This window comes from Anomaloglossus baeobatrachus, chromosome 2 (assembly GCF_048569485.1).
Source record: "Anomaloglossus baeobatrachus isolate aAnoBae1 chromosome 2, aAnoBae1.hap1, whole genome shotgun sequence".
NCBI lineage: Eukaryota > Metazoa > Chordata > Amphibia > Anura > Aromobatidae > Anomaloglossus > Anomaloglossus baeobatrachus.
In genome coordinates this window covers 722,003,658-722,030,160 of record NC_134354.1, presented here as the reverse complement: position 1 = coordinate 722,030,160, position 26,503 = coordinate 722,003,658, and the positions used below count along the sequence as shown (strand labels likewise).

The following is a 26,503-nucleotide window of genomic DNA, read 5'->3' as shown; positions in this document are numbered from 1 at the left end:
TCTGGCCACCCAGGTAATAAAAAAAAAGAATCAAAGAAAAAAGAAAGACTATGCGTGACAGTAACTCTGCTTCCGGAGCCGCTCATTATCTTCATACATATGCAAGACAGAGCCCCTACCCTGTGTGACAGCCTGTCTGACTGCAACCAATCAGAGGCGCTATATGTGCATCTAGATTGATGTAAAAATAAATACATCCAAACTTGACAGAGGGTCCCCCATATTATGATACACAGCAATGATAAAGCATACGATTACAGGCTGCAGCACCCAGCTGTGCTCTTATCTTAGCTGTATATCAAAATAAACAAAAAAATGGCGTGCAGTTCCCCCCCATCAATTTTCATATCCAGCCATTTTAAAGCCGACTGTAGGGAGCTGGTATTCTCTGGCTGGGGAGGCCCATGGTTATTGGGCCTCCCAGCTTAAAAATAGCAGCCTGCAGCCCTCCAGAATTGTCACAGCCATTAGATGGGATAATCTTGGAACTTTACCTGGCTCGTCCCGATTGCCCTGGTGTGGTGGTAATCTGGGTAATAAGGGGTTAATAACAGCTCACATCTGCCATTAAGCCCTAGATTAGTGATGACCGTTGTCTATGAGATACCCCCATTATTAATTTGTAAGAGAAAAGAAAAACAAGCACCGGAAAAAAAATCCTTTTTTTGAAATAAAATACAAAAAACACACCGGCTTTCATCCCTTTATAAACCTAACCCCCAAAACACCCAGGCCAAGCATAATCCACACGAGGTCCCATGACAATTCCAACTATGCTACATCTGAAGTGACAGCATGCAGGCATAGAACATTGCTGCCTGCTGTGAGGTTCAGGCAGAGAATGACCTGCAGGAGCGATGAGCAGTGACATCACTCAGGTTATTAGCAGTCACAACTGGAGGTTCCAATGGTCTTCCACCTGTGACATGTAACTTTACCTCAGGTGATGTCCTTGAACTGAGTGACCTCACCTGAGGTCAGGTTACCTGAGATCACAGGTGGAGGACCGTGGGAACCTGGAGCTGTGACCGCAAATAACCTGAGTGACGTCACCTCTCATCGCTGCTGGTAACGCCACTGTTTTCAAATTATTTTTTTAAATAATTAAAAAAAAACCCACATGCGGTTCCTCTTATTTTGATACACAGCCAAGGTAAGCACATGGCTGGGGGCTGCAGTCTATATCCATTTGCGTTTTCTGTACTGGGTATCATAATAAGGTAACCTACACCAATTTTTTAAATTTATTTTTATATCAATGTAGACACACACAAGTGCCTCTGATTGGTTCTAGTCAGAAACACTGTCACGCAGGCTGGAGGTGCTGTGTGACTGCAACCAATCAGAGACGCCAGGACTGCCAGTGGGTGAGGGAAGCAGTGCATATGCATGAAGATAATGAGCTGTACGGAGACCAGTAAGTATAGAGCGCTTGTACGAATACCCCTATCCCTTCTACCACCACTTTTAAGCGCCAGATTCGAGTCCCCCCATAGACTTGTATGGGCACCAGCGTCCGTCCACGTTTGAACCAGATTTTTTTTTTTAACCTGATTCGAACAGTCGATCCCAAGTGTCTGCGAGTCCGCTGATCTCTACTTTTAACCCTTCTAAAATTATGTTTCAAAAATGATGCTGATGTAAAGTACACATTTGGTAAATGTTATTTATTAACTATTTTGTGTGACATAACTCTCTGGTTTAAGGGCATAAAAATAAAAATGTAGAACATTTCGCCAACTTTCTGATATTTTTACAAATAAACACAAAATATATTGTTCTAAATTTACCTGTAAAATATGTCACAAAAAAACAGTCTCAAAATCACCGGGATGCGTTGAAGTGTTCCAGTGTTATAATCTCATAAAGTGACTGTGGTCATAATTGAAAAATTGGCCTGGTCAGGAAGGTGAAAACAAGTTGGAGGGTGAAGGGGTTATTTCCACTGTTTTTATAGTATTTCCTGCATTTATTTTAATTATGTGTTAAGGCCGCTTTACAAGCTGCAACATCACTAGCGATGTCGCTAGCGTTCGCCCCCGCCCCCGTCGTTTGTGCATCACGGGCAAATCGCTGCCCGTGGCGAACGTTATCGCTGGTACGCGTCACACGAAGTTACCTCCCTAACGACGTCGCTGTAGCCGGTGAACAACCTCTTTTTTTAAGGGGGAGGTTCGTGCGGCGTCACAGCGACGTCACACAGCAGGCCACCAATAGAAGCGTCACTTCCACCTCGTTGCCGGAGGACGCAGGTACAGTGTTGTTCGTCGTTCCTGAGGTGTCACACTTAGCGATGTGTGCTGCCTCAGGAACGATGAACAACCTGCTTACCAAACGAGCAACGAATTTTGGGAAACGAACGACGTGTCAACAACCAACAATTTTTGGCACTTTTCAGATCATTAGCAGTCGCAGGTAAGTGTGACACGCAACGACGTTGCTAACTAGGCCGGATGTGCGTCACGAATTCCGTGACCCCAGTGATATCTCGTTTAGTGATGTCACTGCGTGTAAAGCGGCCTTTACACGTTTTCTGGGCACGTGGTATTTGTTCTTAATTAATTCTAGTATCGTTAATGATCTCAGCCAGCGATTTGCTGACATACTTACCAGGACTTATGTTGTCCTCTTTACTCTTTTATTGTACTAGTCTATAAACCTTCCATCGATTATAATGTTCTATTCCTGCATCTCCTAGTGAATATGAAGTGGGACAAACTGTTAAATTTCTTTTCCAAAGTGCATTACCTTTTTGATACTGAGCTGCTTTGTATTTCACTTGTGATTTTTATCACTTTTTTTTTTCTTCTTTTTATAATATAGCCACTTACATTTTGAATAACAGTAAAAGTGAAAATGCAAAATATTGAATTAGTGTCAAAAGTAATAAACAAAATGTCACCTATATTTAACATTTTATATACCATATTGTGCATTTTTTATAGTTGTCTTAAAATTTAGTAGAGTATGGAGTCTGACACTCGATTTTCTATGGGAGAAAGTACGAAAGTTAGGAGAGGAAGTTACGCCACATGTCAATGTCTAAAGGCCACTTTACACGCTGCGATATCGGTACCAATATCGCCAGCGTGGGTACCCGCCCCCATCGGTTTTGCGACATGGGCAAATCGCTGCCCGTGGCGCACAACATCACCCAAACCCGTCACACTACTTACCTGCCTAGCGACGTCGCTGTGACCGGGGAACCGCCTCCTTTCTAAGGCTGTCCATACGGCGTCACAGCGACGTCACTAAGCGGCCGCCCAATAGAAGCTGAGGGGCGGAGATCAGCGGGACGTAACATCCCGCCCACCACCTTCCTTCCGCATTACGGGCGGCGGCTGGTAAGGAGAGGTTCTTCATTCCTGCAGTGTCACACGGAGCGATGTGTGCTGCCGCAGGAACGACGAACTACATTGTTACTGCAGCAGCAACGATATTCGAGAATGTACCCCCATGTCACCGATGAGCGATTTTGAACGTTTTTGCGACGATGCAAAATCGCTCATAGGTGTCACACGCAACAACATCGCTAAAGCGACCAGATGTGCGTCACAAATTTCGTGACCCCAACGAGATCGCTTTAGCGATGTCGTAGCGTGTAAAGTGGCCTTAACCCTCTAATATATATATATATATATATATATATTTTACTGTACATGCGAGGGGGGGGCCCTCTCTGTATCTGTATCAGTAAATGCATTTATATAGAGAGTAAAAGGGAACCTAACACCACTTTTTCGCCCTATAGGCTGCGGCCACCACCACTGGGCTGTTATATACAGCATGTTGGAATGCTGTATATAAGAGCCCAGGCCGCTGGGTATAATGCAAAAAACAATTTATAATACTCACCTAGAAGGTCGCTCCGGTGCTCAACAGTCGGGTGGGTGGCGCCGTTCTCCGCGATCGGCGCCTCCCCTTTCAGCCATCTTAGTTTTCCGTATTCTGAAGCCGCGGTGCATGACGTGTTTACGTTATACACACAGGCCGATATTGAGGTCCTGCGCAGATACACTACAATACTTTTATCTGCCTTGAGCAGGGCAGATCAAAGTGTGCCTGCGCAGGACCTCAATGCCGGCTCGAGTGTATGACGTAAACGCGTCATGCACCGCAGCTTCAGAATAAGGAAGACTAAGATGGCCGAAAGGGCTGTATTCACAATACTTTAGTTTTATTGCGCATCTTTTTAAAACAAAACTTTCTGTTTGTAATTGCAGGACACTGTGGGAAAACCTTTGCTATTTTGGAGCGGTTTCTAAAATCGAATGTATTACCTGCACGGTGGCTAGTGGTAGTGGATGATGATACCCTGATCAGGTATGGCTTCATATATTCACTACATTTTAAAAATAAAAAAGGGCATTTTGTGCATAGTACTTAGTGTTTCTCAATGCAGAATGTTTTCCCTGTGTGGAACTTTTTTCGATTTGCAAAATTAAAATGTACAAATAAAATGAAAATTACTTACCGTATTTTTCTTACGATAAAACACACCCTAGGTTTAGACAGCAGAAAATAGCAAAAAAAAAATTTCCAATTATTTAAAACTTCCCTGGTGGTGTAAAGTGGAGGGATAAATATTAGTGGTGAGTGAGCACTACCATGCTCGGGTGCTCTGTACTCATTACTAGTGATGAGCGAGCACTACCATACTAGGGTGCTGAGTACTTGTAACTAGCATTTTGATGCTCGGACAGGATCGACTCGTTTACAGAGAATATTAGAACTCAATGGGGGACTCGAGCATTTTTATAGGAAATTTTCCGGAAAAATGCTTGACTTCCCAATTGACTTCCATTATAATCATTAAACGAGTCAAGCCCATCCGAGCATCAAAATGCTTGTTACAAGTACTGAGCACGATAGTGCTCACTCATCAATAGTAATGAGTACTGAGCACCCGAGCATGGTAGTGCTTGCATCACTAGTTACCAAGCATGGTATCGCTCACTCATCACTAGTTAAGAGTACCAAGTACTAGAGCATGAGAGCATGGTAGTGTTCACTCATCACTAGTTACGAGTACTGAGCACCCGAGCATGGTAGTGCTCGCTCATTACTAGTTACGAGTAGTGAGCACCTGTGCATGGTTGTGCTCGCTCATCACTAGTTACGAGTACTGAGCACCCGAGCATGGTAGGGCTTGCATCACTAGTTATGAGTACCGAGCATGGTCGTGTTCACTCATCACTAGTTACGAGTACCGAGCACCCAAGCATGGTAGTGCCCGCTCATCACTAGTTACGAGTACCAAGCACCCAAGCATGTTAGTGCCCGCTCATCACTAGTTACGAGTACCGAGCACCTGAGCATGGTAGTGCTCACTCATCACTAGTTACTAGTACCGAGCACCTGAGCTTGGTAGTGCTCGCTCATTACTAATTTTAATGTACTAGTGTAGAATTGGGAGGTAATAAATCTATTGTTGGTGTCTCTCTACAGTGTGAATTATACGCACACAGCAATGCTACATATGCACATATATACACACCTCTGCTAAACATGCACATATACATGCACAGCTCTGCTACATGCACATTTACACACATACAAACGCACATTAATACAAAAACACACACTGTATATTACCACATCTTGCAATTTTTGCAGGTCTCTCTTTCTACTCCACACTTATTTATGTGATCAGTGCAGAGCAGAAGAGGAAGCTACTGGGATTGGGAGGCTGCATTTGCTGAGCAGTTGAAGGACCCTTTACCTGATTAACGCAAGGACCTTTCAGATCATGTGACCTGAAGTGTCCACGAGTTAAGAGGGTGGAAGGCAGCTTCCTCTTCTGCTCTGCACAGATCACTTAAATCTGTGTGGCGCACTAGAAGGAAAAGTAGTTATTTCTGTAATCGGGGAGATCGCGGTGTCAGCGTTCTCTTTCATCACAGGAAGCTGCCTCCAATATCACAAAATCTAGGGAGCACTCCCAACAGGTGGTACCTTCGTAATGGGTCAGCAACCATTTCGAAAATACTGGCACTCCCAATAAAGTTTTCTTTGTATTCCTTCGTGAATTCTCGATTTCAAATTTTTCAATCCATTTCAAATATTCCAAATAACGTGTTTTGGCTTTACGACAAAAGCAGCCTTCTTCAGATATAGCAAAGAGAATATAGAACAGGTTTATATACAGTGCCTACAAGTAGTATTCAACCCCCTGCAGATTTAGCAGGTTTGATAAGATGCAAATAAGTTAGAGCCTGCAAACTTCAAACAAGAGCAGGATTTATTAACAGATGCATAAATCTTACAAACCAACAAGTTATGTTGCTCAGTTAAATTTTAATACATTTTCAACATAAAAGTGTGGGTCAATTATTATTCAACCCCTATGTTTAATATTTTGTGGAATAACCCTTGTTTGCAATTACAGCTAATAATCGTCTTTTATAAGACCTGATCAAGCCGGCACAGGTCTCTGGAGTTATCTTGGCCCACTCCTCCATGCAGATCTTCTCCAAGTTATCTAGGTTCTTTGGGTGTCTCATGTGGACTTTAATCTTGAGCTCCTTCCACAAGTTTTCAATTGGGTTAAGGTCAGGAGACTGACTAGGCCACTGCAACACCTTGATTTTTTCCCTCTTAAACCAGGCCTTGGTTTTCTTGGCTGTGTGCTTTGGGTCGTTGTCTTGTTGGAAGATGAAATGACGACCCATCTTAAGATCCTTGATGGAGGAGCGCAGGTTCTTGGCCAAAATCTCCAGGTAGGCCGTGCTATCCATCTTCCCATGGATGCAGACCAGATGGCCAGGCCCCTTGGCTGAGAAACAGCCCCACAGCATGATGCTGCCACCACCATGCTTGACTGTAGGAATGGTATTCTTGGGGTCGTATGCAGTGCCATCCAGTCTCCAAACGTCATGTGTGTGGTTGGCACCAAAGATCTCGATCTTGGTCTCATCAGACCAGAGAACCTTGAACCAGTCTGTCTCAGAGTCCTCCAAGTGATCATGAGCAAACTGTAGGCGAGCCTTGACATGACGCTTTGAAAGTAAAGGTACCTTACGGGCTCGTCTGGAACGGAGACCATTGCGGTGGAGTACGTTACTTATGGTATTGACTGAAACCAATGTCCCCACTGCCATGAGATCTTCCCGGAGCTCCTTCCTTGTTGTCCTTGGGTTAGCCTTGACTCTTCGGACAAGCCTGGCCTCGGCACGGGTGGAAACTTTCAAAGGCTGTCCAGGCCGTGGAAGGCTAACACTAGTTTCATAAGCCTTCCACTTCCGGATGATGCTCCCAACAGTGGAGACAGGTAGGCCCAACTCCTTGGAAAGGGTTTTGTACCCCTTGCCAGCCTTGTGACCCTCCACGATCTTGTCTCTGATGGCCTTGGAATGCTCCTTTGTCTTTCCCATGTTGACCAAGTATGAGTGCTGTTCACAAGTTTGGGGAGGGTCTTAATTAGTCGGAAAAGGCTGGAAAAAGAGATAATTAATCCAAACATGTGAAGCTCATTGGTCTTTGTGCCTGAAATACTTCTTAATACTTTAGGGGAACCAAACAGAATTCTGGTGGTTTGAGGGGTTGAATAATAAATGACCCTCTGAATAAACTTTTCACAATTTAAAAAAAAAAATAAAAAAAAAAAGAAATAACATTCTTTTTTGCTGCAGTGCATTTCACACTTCCAGGCTGATCTACAGTCCAAATGTCACAATGCCAAGTTAATTCCGAATGTGTAAACCTGCTAAATCTGTAGGGGGTTGAATACTACTTGTAGGCACTGTAGTTCCCAACTGGGCATTACAAAAACAAGTGTTTTCAATAATGATGATCAAAATCTTACTGGAAATCAATTTTAACCCCTTATTTACAAAATATTACCAATGTCTAAATTCAACATATTTAAATAAAAAAATGTATAATGCAATGCAAGAAAGATATATAAAAAAAATTTACAAAAACATTTTTTTTTTTAAATAAATCCCTCTACACCTGTCCATTAACAAAAACATTTTTTCACAAACATTCACACCCCTTTGAAATACATCTTAAAGATAATCCTATTCTAATATCAGCCCAAACCAAATGAATACAATTTTATTCACATACATTTATCCTCATCAGATTCCCATGAATATTTTTTTTTTCCATAAAAAAGAAAATGTAATGAAATAACAGTCATTAACGGAGATTTAAACCAAAATTGCATATCTCATTAATGCTGTGGATGTATCACTGCTCCAATCTTCCTTCTCGAGTGAAGAATTTCTTTGATTTAATCCTTGTATACAAAAAAAGTCCTCAGACTATCATGATTAGAAACACCAACATGAAAATTTGAGTCAACACATGTGATAAACTCCAGATATTTCTACCCAAAAATAAAAAAAAACAGAACAATAATACAAACAAAAAGATATAAAGTTAATGAATACACAATTCTGTGGAAGGTTACTACTGTCAAGAGTAAGCTGAGCACTGTGATTCACAATCTGAAGATAGATCTTCAGTGGGTATTCATAGCGACAAACTTTAGAGAGGAATACACTCGCCTCCGGATCTTAGAGAACCCCAGTGCACCTCCACTCACTTCCATGGAACAGAGAAAAAAGAAGTTCTGTCTGTGATCGGAGAGATCGCGGTGTCAGTGTTCTCTTTCATCACAGGAAGCTGCCTCCATAGATGCACACACTATTTAGCAGAGCTTTTCTTGTTAAAAATTGTGTTTTATAGTCCCAAAAATATTGTATTCTGTGATGACATTACTCAATACTTTCTGTCTATGCACAGTGTACACATAAAGCTGCCAATCAGTCGTGTGGGCGGGGTTATGCAGAGTGCAGTATTCAGAGAACTGGTAGATTTACAGCAAATATAACCGTGACTTTATCAAAATAACAGCAAGCAGCCAAATGAGGGACACACCACTGAAATCAGGATCTCTGCCCCTACATCAGGCTGCTATTAGATGGGAGGAAAAAGCCTGGTGACAGATTCCCTTTAAAAGACTACAGGAATGGCAGACATCAGTTTAGCAATGAAAACAATGCAATATCAGTTGGTTACTGTGATGTGACATTTGATGTGGTTACTTCATGCAGGCGCAGTGCCAATGTTTTTGTTTTTTTATTTCCATGATCTTAATTAGGTTTATCAGCTGATTGGGCATTTAGCATATTAAAGTAATTTCAAACATTGTTTCTGAATGAGAAGAGATATCCTAGGAAGAAAACGTCCTTGTGGGCTCATAATTCGAACAGTCTCATTAATTATTATATCTTTATAGAGCCTTTCATTTCGTTGATATCTTTATTTTATGCATTTTGATAACTTGTCTAATATAAATTGGATGTTTATGAGAAGTTGTGAACAATTGCAAATATACTTCTGTATTGTCTCCTCTAGAGGAATAGTAACTAACGTTATAAAAATTGTCCAGCCAGCAACCAGATACCATAAATCAGGTGAAATGGTCGATATACAGAGCGAAGAGAGGGAGACACATGTACAGACTGAGCCAAGCAAGGGGAGCAATGAAAATAATAACACTTTTATGTGCCACCAGTTGTAAGTGCTGGGAACCTCCTCCTACCTGCTGGTATCTCCGGCACCTCTTCTGATTAGCCGGCGTGGTGCGATGTCATGCATGTATTGCTTCAGAACAATGATGTACCGGGCCTAGAAATCAGAAGAGGCGCCAGGAATTTCATCAGTTTGGAGGAGGTTCACAATTCTTTCTTCTAGCGGCCATGGAATACTCACCCGGCCGCTGGAGCAAGGTGAAAGAATTCGGTCATTTCTTGTGGTGTTAGCAAGTTGCTGTATTTTGGAATGTAATTAAAGGTGTGAATTACAAAAATGTTTTTGTTTTCCTTTTGTTCAGTCGAACAACAGGGACTTTTTTGTCTATTGGATCTGCTTAGCATTGCAACTCAGACCCATACTCTTCTATAGGGCAAATTTGATACCAGGAACTGTTACGCTTCTGATTAGGCTAGTGGTGCTATTTCAAGGGTGACAACTTCTTTGCAATCTCAATGTTTCCCCAGTAAAATAACAATTATATTCACCTATGGTGTTGTTGCATCAATATCAACACTGGATATCTTAGGGATAGTGTGACATTGTCATGCAGTCCCTGTGGTCAGTCGGCGGGCACTTTACTCTCTCCACCTTTGGTCAAGTTGCATACTTTGGATTAAGTGAGTGAGAAGTCGCTCGCTCTTCCTCTGGATGTATGTGATTTGTCCAAAGCTGGGGAGAGTGCAGTAGCCGCTGATTCGCTGCCGGATCACATGATAATGTCATGTGATCCCCAGGAGAGCCAGTGCTGTCACCCATGAAACTGCACTGTAGGTGAGTATAACTGTTGTCATTTTACTGGGGCAAACATCAGGATTGAGAAGCGGTTGCCCTGGTTAGTAAGCAACCCCTTTTGTGAGTCTCCGCTTAGCTTAAAATTGCTTCAATTAAGACATTAGATTAAAATTGAATGAATCAACTGATATTGGCAATATCAGCTGTTAATCTAATGTCGATGGGGACTTGCCAACTCTCCCCCAAACAGGTAAAAATAAGCATCCAGCACGTTGGATTCCCAAGGGCTGATCCTTTTGTTTTCCAGGATATAAGCCACCATCAAAGCAGCCTGGCATTGGCTTGCTCATTGAGAACGCTGGAGTGTTTCTCTGGGCAGGTCACTTCTGTGTATGAAGGCATTTCGGAAGATAGCTGTTCAACTATGGAAACTCACCGACGCCTATTGTGTTTAATAGGAAATCCTTGTCTGTGGTTATCACTCAGTCAGTGGACCAAGCTACAGTTCTATCCATGTTTTGTGCTGTGAAAGTATCTCTATGTATGTATGTATATATATATATATACAGTGCCTACAAGTAGAAACGACGAAAGTTTTCCAGCACAGGTCCAAAAATGGGTTAAAACTTGAAACTTTATTTAATGTCCATTAAAAAATTTCCATCAAGCAATCAGGAAAAAATACAGATAGGAGGATGCGTTTCGAACATTGTAGTTCTTAATCTGTCTCTAAAGAATACAAACTGACAGAATGGTTTAAAAAGACATGAGACCGGAGATGAGTCTCCGGTCTCATGTCTTTTTAAACCATTCTGTCAGTTTGTATTCTTTAGAGACAGATTAAGAACTACAATGTTCGAAACGCGTCCTCCTATCTGTATTTTTTCCTGATTGCTTGATGGAAATTTTTTAATGGACATGAAATAAAGTTTCAAGTTTTAACCCATTTTTGGACCTGTGCTGGAAAACTTTGTCTTCGTTTCTGCCTGTGCTAGGAGGCTTCCTTCCTCCTTTCCTTGCACGGTCCGGATTTCATCTCAGATCAGGTGAGCGGGGTCTCCCCCCTTTTTCTATAGTGCCTACAAGTAGTATTCAACCCCCTGCAGATTTAGCAGGTTTACACATTCGGAATTAACTTGGCATTGTGACATTTGGACTGTAGATCAGCCTGGAAGTGTGAAATGCACTGCAGCAAAAAAGAATGTTGTTTCTTTTTTTTTTTTTTTTAAATTGTGAAAAGTTTATTCAGAGGGTCATTTATTATTCAACCCCTCAAACCACCAGAATTCTGTTTGGTTCCCCTAAAGTATTAAGAAGTATTTCAGGCACAAAGAACAATGAGCTTCACATGTTTCGATTAATTATCTCTTTTTCCAGCCTTTTCTGACTAATTAAGACCCTCCCCAAACTTGTCAACAGCACTCATACTTGGTCAACATGGGAAAGACAAAGGAGCATTCCAAGGCCATCAGAGACAAGATCGTGGAGGGTCACAAGGCTGGCAAGGGGTACAAAACCCTTTCCAAGGAGTTGGGCCTACCTGTCTCCACTGTTGGGAGCATCATCCGGAAGTAGAAGGCTTATGGAACTACTGCTAGCCTTCCTCGGCCTGGACAGCCTTTGAAAGTTTCCTCCTGTACCGAGGCCAGGCTTGTCCGAAGAGTCAAGGCTAACCCAAGGACAACAAGGAAGGAGCTCCGGGGAGATCTCATGGCAGTGGGGACATTGGTTTCAGTCAATACCATAAGTAACGTACTCCACCGCAATGGTCTCCGTTCCAGACGAGCCCGTAAGGTACCTTTACTTTCAAAGCGTCATGTCAAGGCTCGTCTACAGTTTGCTCATGATCACTTGGAGGACTATGAGACAGACTGGTTCAAGGTCCTCTAGTCTGATGAGACCAAGATCGAGATCTTTGGTGCCAACCACACACGTGACGTTTGGAGACTGGATGGCACTGCATACGACCCCAAGAATACCATCCCTACAGTCAAGCATGGTGGTGGCAGCATCAGGCTGTGGGGCTGTTTCTCAGCCAAGGGGCCTGGCCATCTGGTCCGGATCCATGGGAAGATGGATAGCACGGCCTACCTGGAGATTTTGGCCAAGAACCTCCGCTCCTCCATCAAGGATCTTAAGATGGGTCGTCATTTAATCTTCCAACAAGACAACGACCCAAAGCACACAGCCAAGAAAACCAAGGCCTGGTTCAAGAGGGAAAAAATCAAGGTGTTGTAGTGGCCTAGTCAGTCTCCTGACCTTAACCCAATTGAAAACTTGTGGAAGGAGCTCAAGATTAAAGTCCACATGAGACACCCAAAGAACCTAGATAACTTGGAGAAGATCTGCATGGAGGAGTGGGCCAAGATAACTCCAGAGACTTGTGCCGGCCTGCTCAGGTCTTATAAAAGACGATTATTAGCTGTAATTGCAAACAAGGGTTATTCCACAAAATATTAAACCTAGGAGTTGAATAATAATTGACCCACACTTTTATGTTGAAAATGTATTAAAATTTAACTGAGCAACATAACTTGTTGGTTTGTAAGATTTATGCATCTGTTAATAAATCCTGCTCTTGTTTGAAGTTTGCAGGCTCTAACTTATTTGCATCTTATCAAACCTGCTAAATCTGCAGGGGGGTTGAATACTACTTGTAGGCACTGTATCTATATCTATATCTATATAGGTATATATATACAGATATGTATCTCTCTCTCTATATATTATATATATATATGTCCAACAATGTAGACCAGCTCACTCCTGTGAATTCTGGACCCTGAAGAAGGCGGATTTTACCGCTGAAACGCGTAGTCCTATCTGCGCTATTTTCCTGCGATAATGCTGTTCTGAATTGCTTGGACCATTATATTTTAATGAATTTATGAATAAAAAGAAAGAAACATTTTTTAACAGCATCCCGGATTGCTCACGTTATTGCTGGATTCTGCCTTGTCGTTGTTCATATATATATATATATATATATTATACATAAGTGTGTGTGTATGTGTATATATATATATATATATATGTGTATATATATATATATATATATATATATATAATATGTGTGTATATATACTGTATGATATATATACTGTATATATTATAATATTATTTAGGTTTTATTACTAATCAGTCTGCTTTAGGCGCTATGTGTGATCTTATTCGTGAATTCAACATTATCATAGATGAAGCAAGCATCCCTGTAATATAATTTCCATTGACCTTGCCAGGTTTCAGGTTACAAGCATTCTACAAATATGTTATGGATGCAAACTTCTCGTCCATGACTCGTGAAATAAGACATTGCAGCTAATTACAGATGTAATGCTTCACTGAAAACTGCTTTAAATGCTTTTCTTAATGTATTTCTCGGTAATGAGGAGTCTGAAAAGACCTTTGCGGGACCTTTCCAAAACTGTATTTTTTGGATCAGATTGCTCAGAATGCCAAAAATTACACTTAAACCCTTGAACCCAAGAGGTCAGGGAGATTATAACATGAATAGTTAGCGGATTGTGAAGGTGGTTGTCGCTCGCAGAGCAGGAATCATGCTGTGTATCTATCTTCTTAACCTGAAGGGTAGAACTTTCTTTGACAATGGCGATGTGTAATAGTCTATTAGTTATAGATATTACGGCACATGGTCTGTTACCAGACACATAATACTCACATTTAGTTCTATTTGTTGATTGAATTCACAGTAATTTTTTTTTTACTTTGTGAGTGATTTGGTAAAATACACTTTGCTACTGAATTTCTACAAGTATGCCTTACGTGACCTTAACCATAAAACCACAGAACTTTTTAAATATGACCCATAATTTTATGAATCTTTGTCTATGGAGAGCACATCTCTGCACTTGAGTTTACGCTTTTGGTGGAGCTGAATCACCTAAGTGCAATAATTTAAAGGGAACCAATCACCAGGATTTTCATATATAACCTAAAACCAAGGCTATACTGGCACTATCAGGCTGATTCTCTACATACCTGTAGTGGTCAGCTCGGATGTCGTCAGCTCGGATGTTTAGGTTTTGAAACCCAAAAAAGTAAAGTTTATAAAATCAGCAGCTTTTTGATTGACAGCAGCTGCCAATCAGATAATATCTGGGTGGTATTCATAGTTATCCCCTCCCCCTATTAGAATTAGCATAAGTATTATACAAACAATTCACTTTTCACTTGAAGGACCTGTGTGATGTCATACCCATGTGACCAGAAGGGGCGGGGCCTTAGCCAACAAAGCTCATACCACAAAGCAACATTTTTCTGTTGGCTGAGGCCCCGCCCCTTCTGGTCACATGAGTATGACCTCACACAGGTTCTGCAAGTGAAAAGTTAAATCGATTGTATAATACTTATCCCCTTCCCCTGTTAGAATTAGCGTAAGTATGAATACTCCCCCCAGCTATTATCTGATCCTCAGCTGCTGTCACTCAAGAAGCTGATGATTTTATAAACTTTACTTTCTTGGGTTTCACAACCTATATATCTGAGCTGACAACTAAAGGTATGAATAGAATCAGCCTGATAGTGCCAGTATAGCACTGGCTTTCTTTAGGTTATATGTGAAAATCCTGATGATTGGTTCCCTTTTAAGAGATGTCCACAACCTATTAACCACATAGTGGGAGACGTTCAGCAAGAGTAGAAATTGCAGTTTTTCCAAAGGCCCTTTTATTTAAAAGGGGCTTCATATAAAAGTCTGCCGTCAGGTTATGTGAATGCAGACTTCGGAATCCTGACAGCCTGCAGCGTGCACACTGTTAGGATTCACTGGTATTGCTGGCGAGAGCAAGTGGTCACGTGAGTGCAAATATGCGATTTCCATAATTACCAGCCACGTAAGACATGCTTGGCTTCTCTCAATATAAATGAATTGAGAGAAGTCAAAAATGTCTAGTTGGCACTAGAGATGAGCGAACCCGTGGAAGTTCAGTTCGTCAGGTGCAGCGGAACCGTACCTCCACTGCTTCAAAATTGGACAGAACCCCAATTGAAGTCACTGATTGGCAGTTTGAGTCTCCGACCACATACAGGCAGCCATAAGCAGAGTACTTCCTAGGGAGGGTGGGTAGAGTTTTTCCATTTTATGGGGGGTTGCACACTACATCTGTTCACAGTATTGTTACCCCTAATGTGAGCCGTTCAAACACTGCAAGCAGCTCGCACTGGGATGAGCACCAAGTATACCAGAGCACTGCAATGCTTGCACCAGTGGTCAGCATATGTAAAGCTTCTGAACGCTGAACCCTAGCTGCTGTTCTGCCCAAAAACCGAACATCGGGTTTGCTCATCTCTAGTCGGCACGTGACTGCGCGGATGCAAATCCAATATGTACTGTCACGGGACCGCTAAATCTCACCGTCAATATCGGTGAATCCTAATTGTGTATCACTGTGAGGATTCATTAGTCTGCGGTCACATAGAGTGACTGCAGACTTTCATCAAAAGTCACAACTCCTTTAAGAGGGTTGGCATACAAATGCTAAAATTCGTCATAACATATAGAAAGTTGTGTGCTCTTGAGATCTGTTTTTATTGTTGTTGGGTTTTTTTTTGCTTTATTTTTTTCTGTTTTGTTTGCCCTGGAAAAATCACCAGATAAATAAAGAGGCGTTTTGTATGATCTTCAATAAGGTTTTGCTACCTTTTTATGTAATTTTTAACCTTTCTTTTCCTCCCTCTTTAGTCTTCCGAGATTACAGAAACTGCTAAGTTGCTATGATTGTAATGAGCCTGTGTTTTTGGGAGAACGGTATGGTTATGGATTAGGAGCGCGAGGTTACAGTTACATCACCGGTGGAGGCGGGTAAGAGATTAATGCCTTCTATTTGATGTGTTTCCAATATAAATGCACAAAACTATCTCCACTTAATGCACTCATGCTTTACTTATTGCATATTCCAAGTAGAAATCATCCAGGATTTTAATTACATTTCCTTTTCAGTGGTTGCAAATAATATCAAAGCTTGTGGGAAAGCAAGAACCTCGGGGTTTGTAAATGACTGTACATTGCAGCAGAGGAAAACGCCTAATGTGCAATTTAGTGATTTATGGATCTTGCTGTAATAGTTTTTTCATTAGGAAAGCAACAAGTGTGGTTAGTCTACAAGTTGTAGATTGTTTGATCTGAAATATTGTTGGAGGTCTCCCCTTAGACCCCACTTTAGCTTCTTATAAAGCCAGATCAGATCTTATACTTTGCACTGACGAGGGACAATCATCCCGATACACAGTGTCTGCAAATTGAGGTTGTGATCTGGCATAAATCCTAGGCCATATGAAAAGGCTCGTTAAAGAGCCATTTTTGACTTTTAGGATTGTTACTTCCAATGGGTACCACTAATGTTCGTCTCCTTCCTCCCTGAAGAGACCATCTGAAATATTGTGAGAGCTACCAGGTAAGTGATTAGGTCTACATCCAGCTGACCAAGACTAGGGGACAAAATAGTAAGTCACAATGCTGTAATTGTATCAGTATGGAGAAAACTGTGACTATTAAGTTAGTTTTTTGCACCAACGTATCATAGATCATAGTACAGTGATGCCTCAGTTTTCGTTGATTTATCCGTCTGAATACAATCAATCAAAACCGAAACCGACTAAAACCGAAGCAATTATTTCCATAGGAATCAATGTAAATCCAATTAATTCGTTTTAGACGCTCTAAAATACACACAAAAAACACATTTTATAGGGAATAAAGAAAGTGTTTAATACTAAAAACGATAAGAAACGAGTATAAAAATATTAAATGAATATAAAACACTAATGTAAAGAGTAAATACATGTGAGCATGCCGACAAAAACAGATGAAAACAGAGGCAATCAACGAAAATCGCAGCAAATTTTTAGTAGAAAAAATCGACGAAAACCGAAACCAACGATAACCGAGATCAAAGCAAACCGAGGTACCACTGTATGTGTCTGATGAAAATAATCCCAAACCTACATATTTACAGTAAGATGACTGAGAAACTTGCAACTTGATGGCTAAAATCTGTGATCAATTTTTTTTTTTTTTTTTTTATCAAGTTGAGTTCATATATTGCAGTGAAGATCGCGCCAATCAGTATGTCTGCACAAGTGCAGCCTTATTGTTGGGGCTTCTCCCCTACAGCATGTGAGCCCAGCCTGATTAATACTTTTACTTAAAGTGAATCTGTCAGGTCCTATATGCACCCAGAACCACAAGCAGTTCTGGCTGCATTTTGCTGATCCCTGTCTAACTATCCCAGCATCAAGTAGCATAGATAAAAAGATCTTTAGAAAAAGTATTTCAAAAGATCCTTTATGATATGCTACAGAGCACAGGGACTACTCATAAGGGCGTTATATCTCCCTACTTGTCTGCCCTCTTAGCATGTTAGCGCACCCACAGGAGTGTGCTATCATGCTATTCAATGCCCAGTGCCATAAGCGGTGAAGCATGTACCTGTGTCCGTTGTCACCACTGTAGACCTTCGGCTTTATGGTTAGTGCACATGATCAAAAGTCCCAGCACTTCCGGTCATATGCACTAAACCTTTCTGAAGCCTGAACGCATTCACCCTGCTTCGTAGTGTGCATGATTGGAAGTGCTGGGACTTGAGTAAATAGAATGAAGCATATACCGAAAAGGACACACTGCCTACAGTGAAGCATGGCAGGAGCTCTGTGATGCTTACAGTTGTAATTTGGTGATGCTGTGGGGCTGCTTTTCTTTCTCTGGCACTGGAAACTTTCAGCATGTGGAAAGCAAGATTCAAGTAAGTATCACAATATTCTAGAAGAAAATATCATTCCTTTGATTTGGAATCTGAAGCTTGGCGACAATGATTTCACGCATAACCCAAAGTCCACCAAGGGTTGGTTACAGAAGAAATCCTGGAGGATTCTGGCGTGGTTATCACAGTCCATAGAAGATTCCATAGAAAATCTTTGGCAGGATCTCAGGATTTCATTGTAGCATCCAAAGCCAGGCATAAAAGTGACCTGGAAACCATTGCCCATGAAGAATGCTCCCAGAAGCTGGGGTCCGGTTGTGCATCATTTGCAGCAGATCATTACAGCAAATGTTCTACTAAGTAATAAAAATGTTTGTCATGAAGGGGTTGAATAATTCTGAGACTGCAGTAATCAGTAAAAGTAGCATTTTGTCTACAATATGGAGAAACCTTTTGTTATATTGCACTATAGAATGAAACTAAGAATCATTTTGTTATATTGGGTGTATTGGTCTATTTTTATTTTTCTTGTGACATTGGTTTATTGCAAACTTAAAAAAGTTTGGATATTTTACTAATAACCGAATTTGCAAAGAGAAAATAATATTGATACAGCTGTGTGCATTGTACATGTGTTTTTGCTACTGAAAAACTCAAGAGAACCATTTTTTTTTTATGTTGACCCACTTGTCCATGCGCAAACTTAGCAAAGAGTAAAAGTAAGATTTGCCTGGAGTTATTATAACTTCCCAAAATTGGTCATCATGAGATGCATCTACTTCTTGGACACCACATCTGATGAAAGAATATTTTTTGTTCCACCTAAGCTTTACCCAAATGTTTCTGATGTGCTTACACCTTCTCCAGCTTCACCCAAGTTGTTTAAAGGGAATAATTTTCTTATTCTCAGGTTAATGTGATGTGCTGGGAAATATAATGTTATGTTTAGCCCCTGTAACTGACCCAAAGTTTATCCAGACATGGTCAGGAGCACTTGTTCTGGAAATAATAAAGACATGCAATAATTAGTTTGTTCCTAAAAATGTAACCATGCCACTTAGTACATGGACGTATAATATGTGGGCGCGTAGAGTACAAACTACCATGTTTATGTCGTCCACTGCCTGGGCTGCTTCAATTGTAGAAAAACAAATGAGTCTTTTTCGGCAATTTTCTTATAGTTGTAGCATTTGGCATCATAGCCTGGCACATGTTAAAAAGAGTTAACATTTGTTCAGATTAATGCCTATAATTGTGTGCATTAATCAAATGGATTAGTTGGAGAAATGTAACTGGGAAGAATACTTAAGGCTTGTGTTCTTGAGGTTTTGTTAGCAACAGTCTTTTTTTCTTGTTAGTATGGCTCTTGCCTTGTGATGGAGAATAATATCAGCTGCCTGTAAAGCGGGCTTTACACGCAACAACATCGCTAACGAGATGTCGTTGGCGTCACGGAATTCGTGACGCACATCCGGCCTCGTTAGCGACGTCGTTGCGTATGACACCGCAGGAACGACCGTTAACGATCAAAAATACTCACCATATCGTTGATCGTTGTCCAGTCGTTCCTATCCCGATTATCGTTGCTGGTGCAGGTACGATGTTGTTCGTCGTTCCTGCAGCAGTACACATCGTTACTTGTGACACCGCAGGAACGAGGAATAACATTGTACCTGCGGCCGCATACAATGAGGAAGAAAGGAGGTAGGCGGGATGTTACGGCCGTTCATCTCCGCCCCTCCTCTTCTATTGGGCAGCTGCTTAGTGACGCAGCTGTGACGCCGCACGAAACGCCCCCTTAGAAAGGAGGCGATTCGCCGGCCACAGCGACGTCGCTAGGCAGGTAAGTATAGTGTGACGGGTGTTAGCGATGTTGTGCTCCTCGGGCAGCGATGTGCCCATGACGCACAACCGACAGGGGCGGATACGCTCGCTAGCGATATCGCTGCGTGTAAAGCCCGCTTGAGACATGCAGGAGGACAAAGCACAGTAGACAATTAACTAATATATATATATGTGTGTGTGTGTGTGTGTGTGTGTGTGTGTGTGTGTGTGTATGTATGTATATACCGTATTTTTCGCTTTATAAGACGCACTTTTGTTCCCCCAAATTTTGGGGGAAAGTAGGGGGTGCGTCTTATAATCCGAATATACGGGGGGGGGGGTGTATATATATATATATATATACACACACTACAGAGTCCAGGGGAGGTGCGGGCAGCTCTGGAGCTCTGCTGGGGGACTTGTGAAAGCTGGGAGCAGCAGACTTTGATCTCCTGCACCCGCTCATATAATATGCACAGCTGCTGTCCACCACCATGGTGCTGAAAGTGCACCGCGGCGATAGGCTGGGGCAGCAGTGTATATTATATCTGCCTGCCCCTTCTTTGATTGCACATGCCCCCTCCCCCGTGTTAGCTATGTCCCCTATGCTGCTGCAAACAGTAAAATAATAAACTTTTTACTCACCTCCTCCAGCGTGTCTGCCAGGCCTCCCTCCTGCTGCTGTGATAAGGCACAAGAGATTTCACTCTGCCGTGCCGATCACATGACCGGCCGAGAACCAGGAAATGCAGGAGGCTGGAGATCAACCCCGAGGAGGGGACACAGACAGGACAATGCTGGAGAAGGTAAGGAAAGTTTATTTTCCTAAAAGCAGCAGCATGGGGCGATATATAACACAGGGAGCTGTGTGCCAGCAATAGTGGGCCATGTGCCGCTACATGGGGCCGTGTGCCGCCACATGGGGCCATGTGCCAGCAATAGTGGGCCATGTGCCAGCAATAGTGGGCCGTGTGCCGCCACATGGGGCCGTGTGCCGCCACATGGGCCGGGTGCCGCCACATGGGGCCATGTGCCAGCAATAGTGGGCTGTGTGCAGCCACATGGGGCCATGTGCCAGCAATAGTGGGCTGTGTGCAGCCACATGGGGCCGTGTGCAGCCACATGGGGCCGTGTGCCGCCACATGGGGCCGTGTGCCGCCACATGGGGCCGTGTGCCGCCACATGGGGCCGTGTGCCAGCAATAGTGGGCTGTGTGCAGCCACATGGGGCCGTGTGCCGCCACATGGGGCCATGTGCCAGCAATAGTGGGCTGTGTGCAGCCACATGGGGCCGTGTGCAGCCACATGGGGCCATGTGCCAGCAATAGTGGGCCGTGTGCAGCCACATGAGGCCATGTGCCAGCAATAGTGGGCTGTGTGCAGCCACATGGGGCCGTGTGCAGCCACATGGGGCCATGTGCCAGCAATAGTGGGCCGTGTGCAGCCACATGAGGCCATGTGCCAGCAATAGTGGGCCATGTGCCGCCACATGGGGCCATGTGCCAGCAATAGTGGGCCGTGTGCAGCCACATGGGGCCGTGTGCAGCCACATGGGGCCGTGTGCAGCCACATGGGGCCGTGTGCAGCCACATGGGGCCGTGTGCAGCCACATGGGGCCGTGTGCAGCCACAGTGGGCCGTGTGCCGCCACAGTGGGCCGTGTGCCGCCACAGTGGGCCGTGTGCCGCCACAGTGGGCCGTGTGCCGCCACAGTGGGCCGTGTGCCAGCCACAGTGGGCCGTGTGCCAGCCACAGTGGGCCGTGTGCCAGCCATAGAGGATGTGTGCCAGGCATAGGGGACATGTGGCATCACTGGGCCATATCCAGATTCAGAGGGCTAATTTTAGGATGGGGGGGGCTATGAGGGACATATACCCTATATGATTTGTCAGACGGACACTGGCATTATAAGACGGACCCCATTTATTAAAAAATTCTCTATTCCTTCACCAAATTTGGGGGTGCGTCTTATAATCAGGTGCGTCTTATAAAGCGAAAAATACGGTATATATATATATATATATATATATATATATATATATATATATATATCAATAAGTTAGAATATCATCAAAAAGTTAATTTATTTCAGTGATTCAATACAAAAAGGGAAACACATATATTATATAGTCATTACACACAGAGTGATCTATTTCAAGTGTTTATTTTTGTTAATGTTGATGATTATGGCTTACAGCCAATGAAAACCCCAAAACCCTTTATCTCAGAAAATTAAGAGTTATTACCATAAAACCCCTGCAAAGGCTTCCGAAGTTTTTAAAATGGTCCCTTAGTCTGGTCTGGTAGGCTACACAATCATAAGGAAGACTGCTGACTTGACAAATGTCCAGAAGACAGTCATTGACACACTCCACAAGGAGGGTAAGCCACAAAAGGTTATTGCTATAGAAGCTGGCTGTTCAGAGTGCTGTATCCAACCATATTAATGGAAAGTTGAGTGGAAGGAAAAAGTGTGGTAGAAAAAGGTGCACAAGCAACCGGAATAACCATAGACTTGATAGGATTGTTAAAAAAAAGGCCATTCGAAAATTTTGGGGGAGATTCACAAGGAGTGGACTGCTGCTGGAGTCAGTGCTTCAAGATCCACCACACACAGACGTATACAGGACATGGGCTACAACTGTCGTATTCCTTGTGTCTAGCCACTCATGACCAATAGACCACGCCAGAAGCATCTTACCTGGGCCAAGGAGACAAAACTGGACTGTTGCTCAGTGGTTCAAGGTGTTGTTATCAGATGAAAGTAAATTTTGCATTTCATTTGGAAATCAAGGTCCCAGAGTCTGAAGGGAGAGTGGAGAGGCCACAATCCAAGCTGCTTGAGGTCTAGTGTGAAGTTTCCACAATCAGTGATGGTTTGGGGAGCCATGTCATCTGCTGGTGTAGGTCCACTATATTTTATCAAGACCAAAGTCAGTGCAACCGTCTACCAGGACATTTTAGAGCACTTCATGCTGCCCTCTGCCAACAAGCTTTTTGGAGATGGAAATTTCATTTTCCAGCAGGACTTGGCACCTGTCCACACTTCCAAAATTACCAATACCTGGTTTAATAACCAGAGTATCACTGTGCTTGATTGGCCAGCAAACTCGCCTGACCTAAACCCCATAGAGAATCTATGAGGTATTATCAAGAGAAAGATGAGAGACACCAGACCAACAATGCAGACGAGCTGAAGGCTGCTATCAAGCAACCTGGGCTTCCATATCACCTCAGCAGTGCCACAGGCTGATCGCCTCCATGCCACGCCGCATTGATGCAGTAATTCATGCAAAGGGAGCCCCGACCAAGTATTGAGGCATTTACTGTACAGACATTTCAGTAGGCGCCAACATTTCTGAGTTTAAAATAATTTTTTCAGGTGGTCTTATATAATCTAATTTTCAGAGATAATGACTTTTGAGTTTTCATTGGCTGTAAGCCATAATCAACATTAACAGAAGTAAACACGTGAAATAGATCACTCTGTGTGTAATGACTCAATATAATATGTGTTTCCCTTTTTGTATTGAATTACTGAAATAAACTAACTTTTTGATGATATTCTAATTTATTGAGATGCACTTGCATATTATAGTCAGAAGTATATTCCAGAAAAAACACTTTGCCATTAGCAACTATTTACTAGGCAGAGTTTATAAGTATAGAAAAGGGCTACATACTTACGCTTGCCGATATAGGAGGGCCATTGCCAAAAATGTTAACTGCTTAGTATTGTATATATATAGTATATATGTTTAATTAGAAAAAATAATGTAGGTGGTATGTTAAAGGGAATATGTCAACAGAGTTTTGCTATTTAATCTGAGAACAGGGGCAGAGAGCCTGATTTCAGGGATGTGTCCCTTGCTCAGCAGCTTTTTGTAGTTTTATTACAATCAGTGTTTTTCTCACTACGAGATTATTAGTAGAGGACTTAAGGTACCGTCACACTTAGCGACGCTCCAGCAATCCCACCAGCGATCTGACCTGGGAGGGATCGCTGGAGCGTCCCTACATGGTCGCTGGTGAGCTGTCAATCAGGCAGATCTCCAAAGCATCTCCACAGCGATCAGCCACCAGAGACCCGTGAAGCGACGCTGTGCTTCGTAACCATGGTACACATCGGATTACTAAGCAAAGCGCTTTGCTTATAGTTATCCAATGTGTACCTTGGCTATGTGTGCAGGGAGCAGGGAGCCGGCTTCTAGAAGCTGTGGACGCTGGTAACCAAGGTAAATATAGGGTAACCAAGCAAAGCCTTTGCTTGGTTACCCGATGTGTACCTTGGTTACCAGCATCCGCAGAAGCTGGCTCCCTGCACATTCAGATCGTTGCTCTCTCGCTGTCACACACAGCGATGTGTTCTTCACAGCGGGAGAGCAAAAACCAAAAAATAGTCCAGAACATTCAGCAACAACCGGCGACCTCACAGCAGGGGCCAGGTCGTTGCTGGATGTCACAACAGCGACATCGCTAGCAAGATCGCTGTTGAGTCACAAAAACCGTGACTCGGCAGCGATGTCGCTAGCGATGTCGCTTAGTGAGACGTGGCCTTTAGTGTCTGATACCAGGCAGCCAAGATAATATGTCTAACCCCCGCCCCTCACCACGGATTGTCGGCTTCTTCACAAAGTACAATGTACACAGGAAGCTGCCAATCAGGGTTGTGGGTTTGGTTATACACCGCTTACTACATCTACAGCAGATTAAACAGGGATGCTATCAAAGCTACGCTAAGCAGTCTAGTAAGTGATACAACATTGTAATCAGGGTGAATGCTCTTACATCCTGCTGCTTTCGATGCTATAGTAAAAACCTTCTGACATATTGCCTTTAAAGGGAATCTGTCATCAGGTTTTTGCTACCTTATATGACAACAGCATGAAGTATGAAACGAGACCCTGATTCCAGGGATATATTACTAACTTAGTGCAGAAGTTGTAGCACAATCGGAGTTCTTCGATATAGCATGTAGCAGAGCTCAGAAAGCTAAACCCACCCACACCAGATTCCCTATATCTATTGTCTATCGACAGTGAGCTGCTTATCAGAGGAGGGAGCATGATCGGACAACTTGACAGGAGGCAGTTAGTCACATCAATGATACTAGCCTAGTGATAAAACCTTCACTGTAAGTAAACAACAGAACACCACTTAATAAATAAATGACACATTCCTGAAATCTTTTTCAGCCCATATCCCATATTATCTGCAGATTACATAGCAAAAACCTGTTGACCGATTCCCTTTAATCCTTTTGATGTTTCTAGCACAGAATGTAATCTGAGACTTTCTGCTTTTTCCCTCAGTATGGTGTTCAGCAGAGCGGCTGTCAAGGACTTCATACGTAGTAAGTGTCGGTGTTACAGCAATGACGCCCCCGATGATATGGTGCTTGGCATGTGCGCCAGTGGCCTGGGGATCTCTGTCACTCACAGCCCACTATTCCATCAGGTAAGAGGGGAACGTTCTTAAATGGAGTCTTAAAGATCAGAAGTCTATTTCAAAGTTAGCACACTTGTTTTAATAAGAGCCATACCTTTGAAAATTGAAGTTTGAAAATCTTCTCTAGGATTAAGTGCATACAGAGGGAAAGAGGAATGGAAAAAGCTCAGCCTAGTGTCCAATGGATCCACAGGTGCATGAAAATGGCTGGCGTCCTCAAGTAGTCAATAGAGTGAAAGGTTCCAGCACTCCATTGTTCCATAAAAAATATCTTTTCTTCATGTATCATAAAATACAATAAAAACAGCGTTCCAGACCAGCATGGCCCCGACTTGCGCGTTTCGGAACACGTCCTTCCTTTATATGGTAGAACAGAGTGCTGGAACCTTTCACTCTATTTTTGGATTAAGTGCATATGAAGTGCCTGGCGCACCATGGGCGGCCTCTGCTGTTAAAAACACACATCCTCTCACAATGTTGTTGGCTAGCTCCACCCCCACTGCAATGATTGACAGTACTGCATTTGTTATGCCATAGCCACACCGAACCATATGTGTTGAAACAAAAATGACCGGAAATTGACCAGTAAATCAGTCCTGTGTGTCTGTGAATGGACCTCCATTATCTTCTTTTTTTTATTGAATCCCTCCCCTTTGTACGTTTAGGAGTCATGTGAGTTCTCCTATTGGTGATTGACAGATAAATCTGTATGTTCACATGTAGAGGGAAGAGTCTACCATGGATCACCCAACTGACTCCTAAGCGCACCATGAGCGCGAACTCAGCGAAGGAGAAATTAATTACAAGAATACAGTTACACTAAAGCTTTTTCCCCCCAAACTCTATATGCATCTGCTCACCTCCTTCTACTCTATAACATTCTGCCTGCAGATCGTAGTGTTTGAATCTTGACATGTTTCCTGTAAGGCAGCTTTTGATCAGAAGTTTGCATCGAAATTTTGACATATTTCCAATTTGCATTTGCAAAAGTAGTTTCCTTTAAACTTGTGTAAAGATGTTTAACAGAACCCTTCACTTTGGACATGCTGTGCTATCTGCAGACCGCAAGCTTATAGATCAGGAGGAGAGGAGCAGATTGATGTATAGTTTTATAGGGAAATATGCAATATAACTGATTTGTGCATTTTAATCTCTCTTCTCAGTGGTTTTACGAGTCTATTAGCTGGGCCTACTGTCATGCGATGTTCAGCTCTGCACACATCTGCTGGCACAGTGG

At 42.7% G+C, this 26,503-nt stretch overlaps 1 protein-coding gene across 2 annotated transcripts in view; it reads left to right on the top strand.

Annotated features, from left to right (window-relative positions):
• The window catches only part of B3GLCT (beta 3-glucosyltransferase), a 571,051-nt gene that overhangs the window by 522,411 nt on the left and 22,137 nt on the right, over positions 1 to 26,503 (top strand). The window contains exons 12-14 of one of the 2 annotated variants that reach the window (XM_075337354.1): positions 4,224 to 4,323; positions 15,980 to 16,099; positions 25,131 to 25,275. In XM_075337354.1, coding sequence (XP_075193469.1) covers positions 4,224 to 4,323; positions 15,980 to 16,099; positions 25,131 to 25,275 — 365 coding nt within the window. Of the gene's footprint in view, positions 1 to 4,223; positions 4,324 to 15,979; positions 16,100 to 20,474; positions 20,701 to 25,130; positions 25,276 to 26,503 lie in introns of those variants that run through there. The other variant, XM_075337355.1, reaches the window with a different exon arrangement.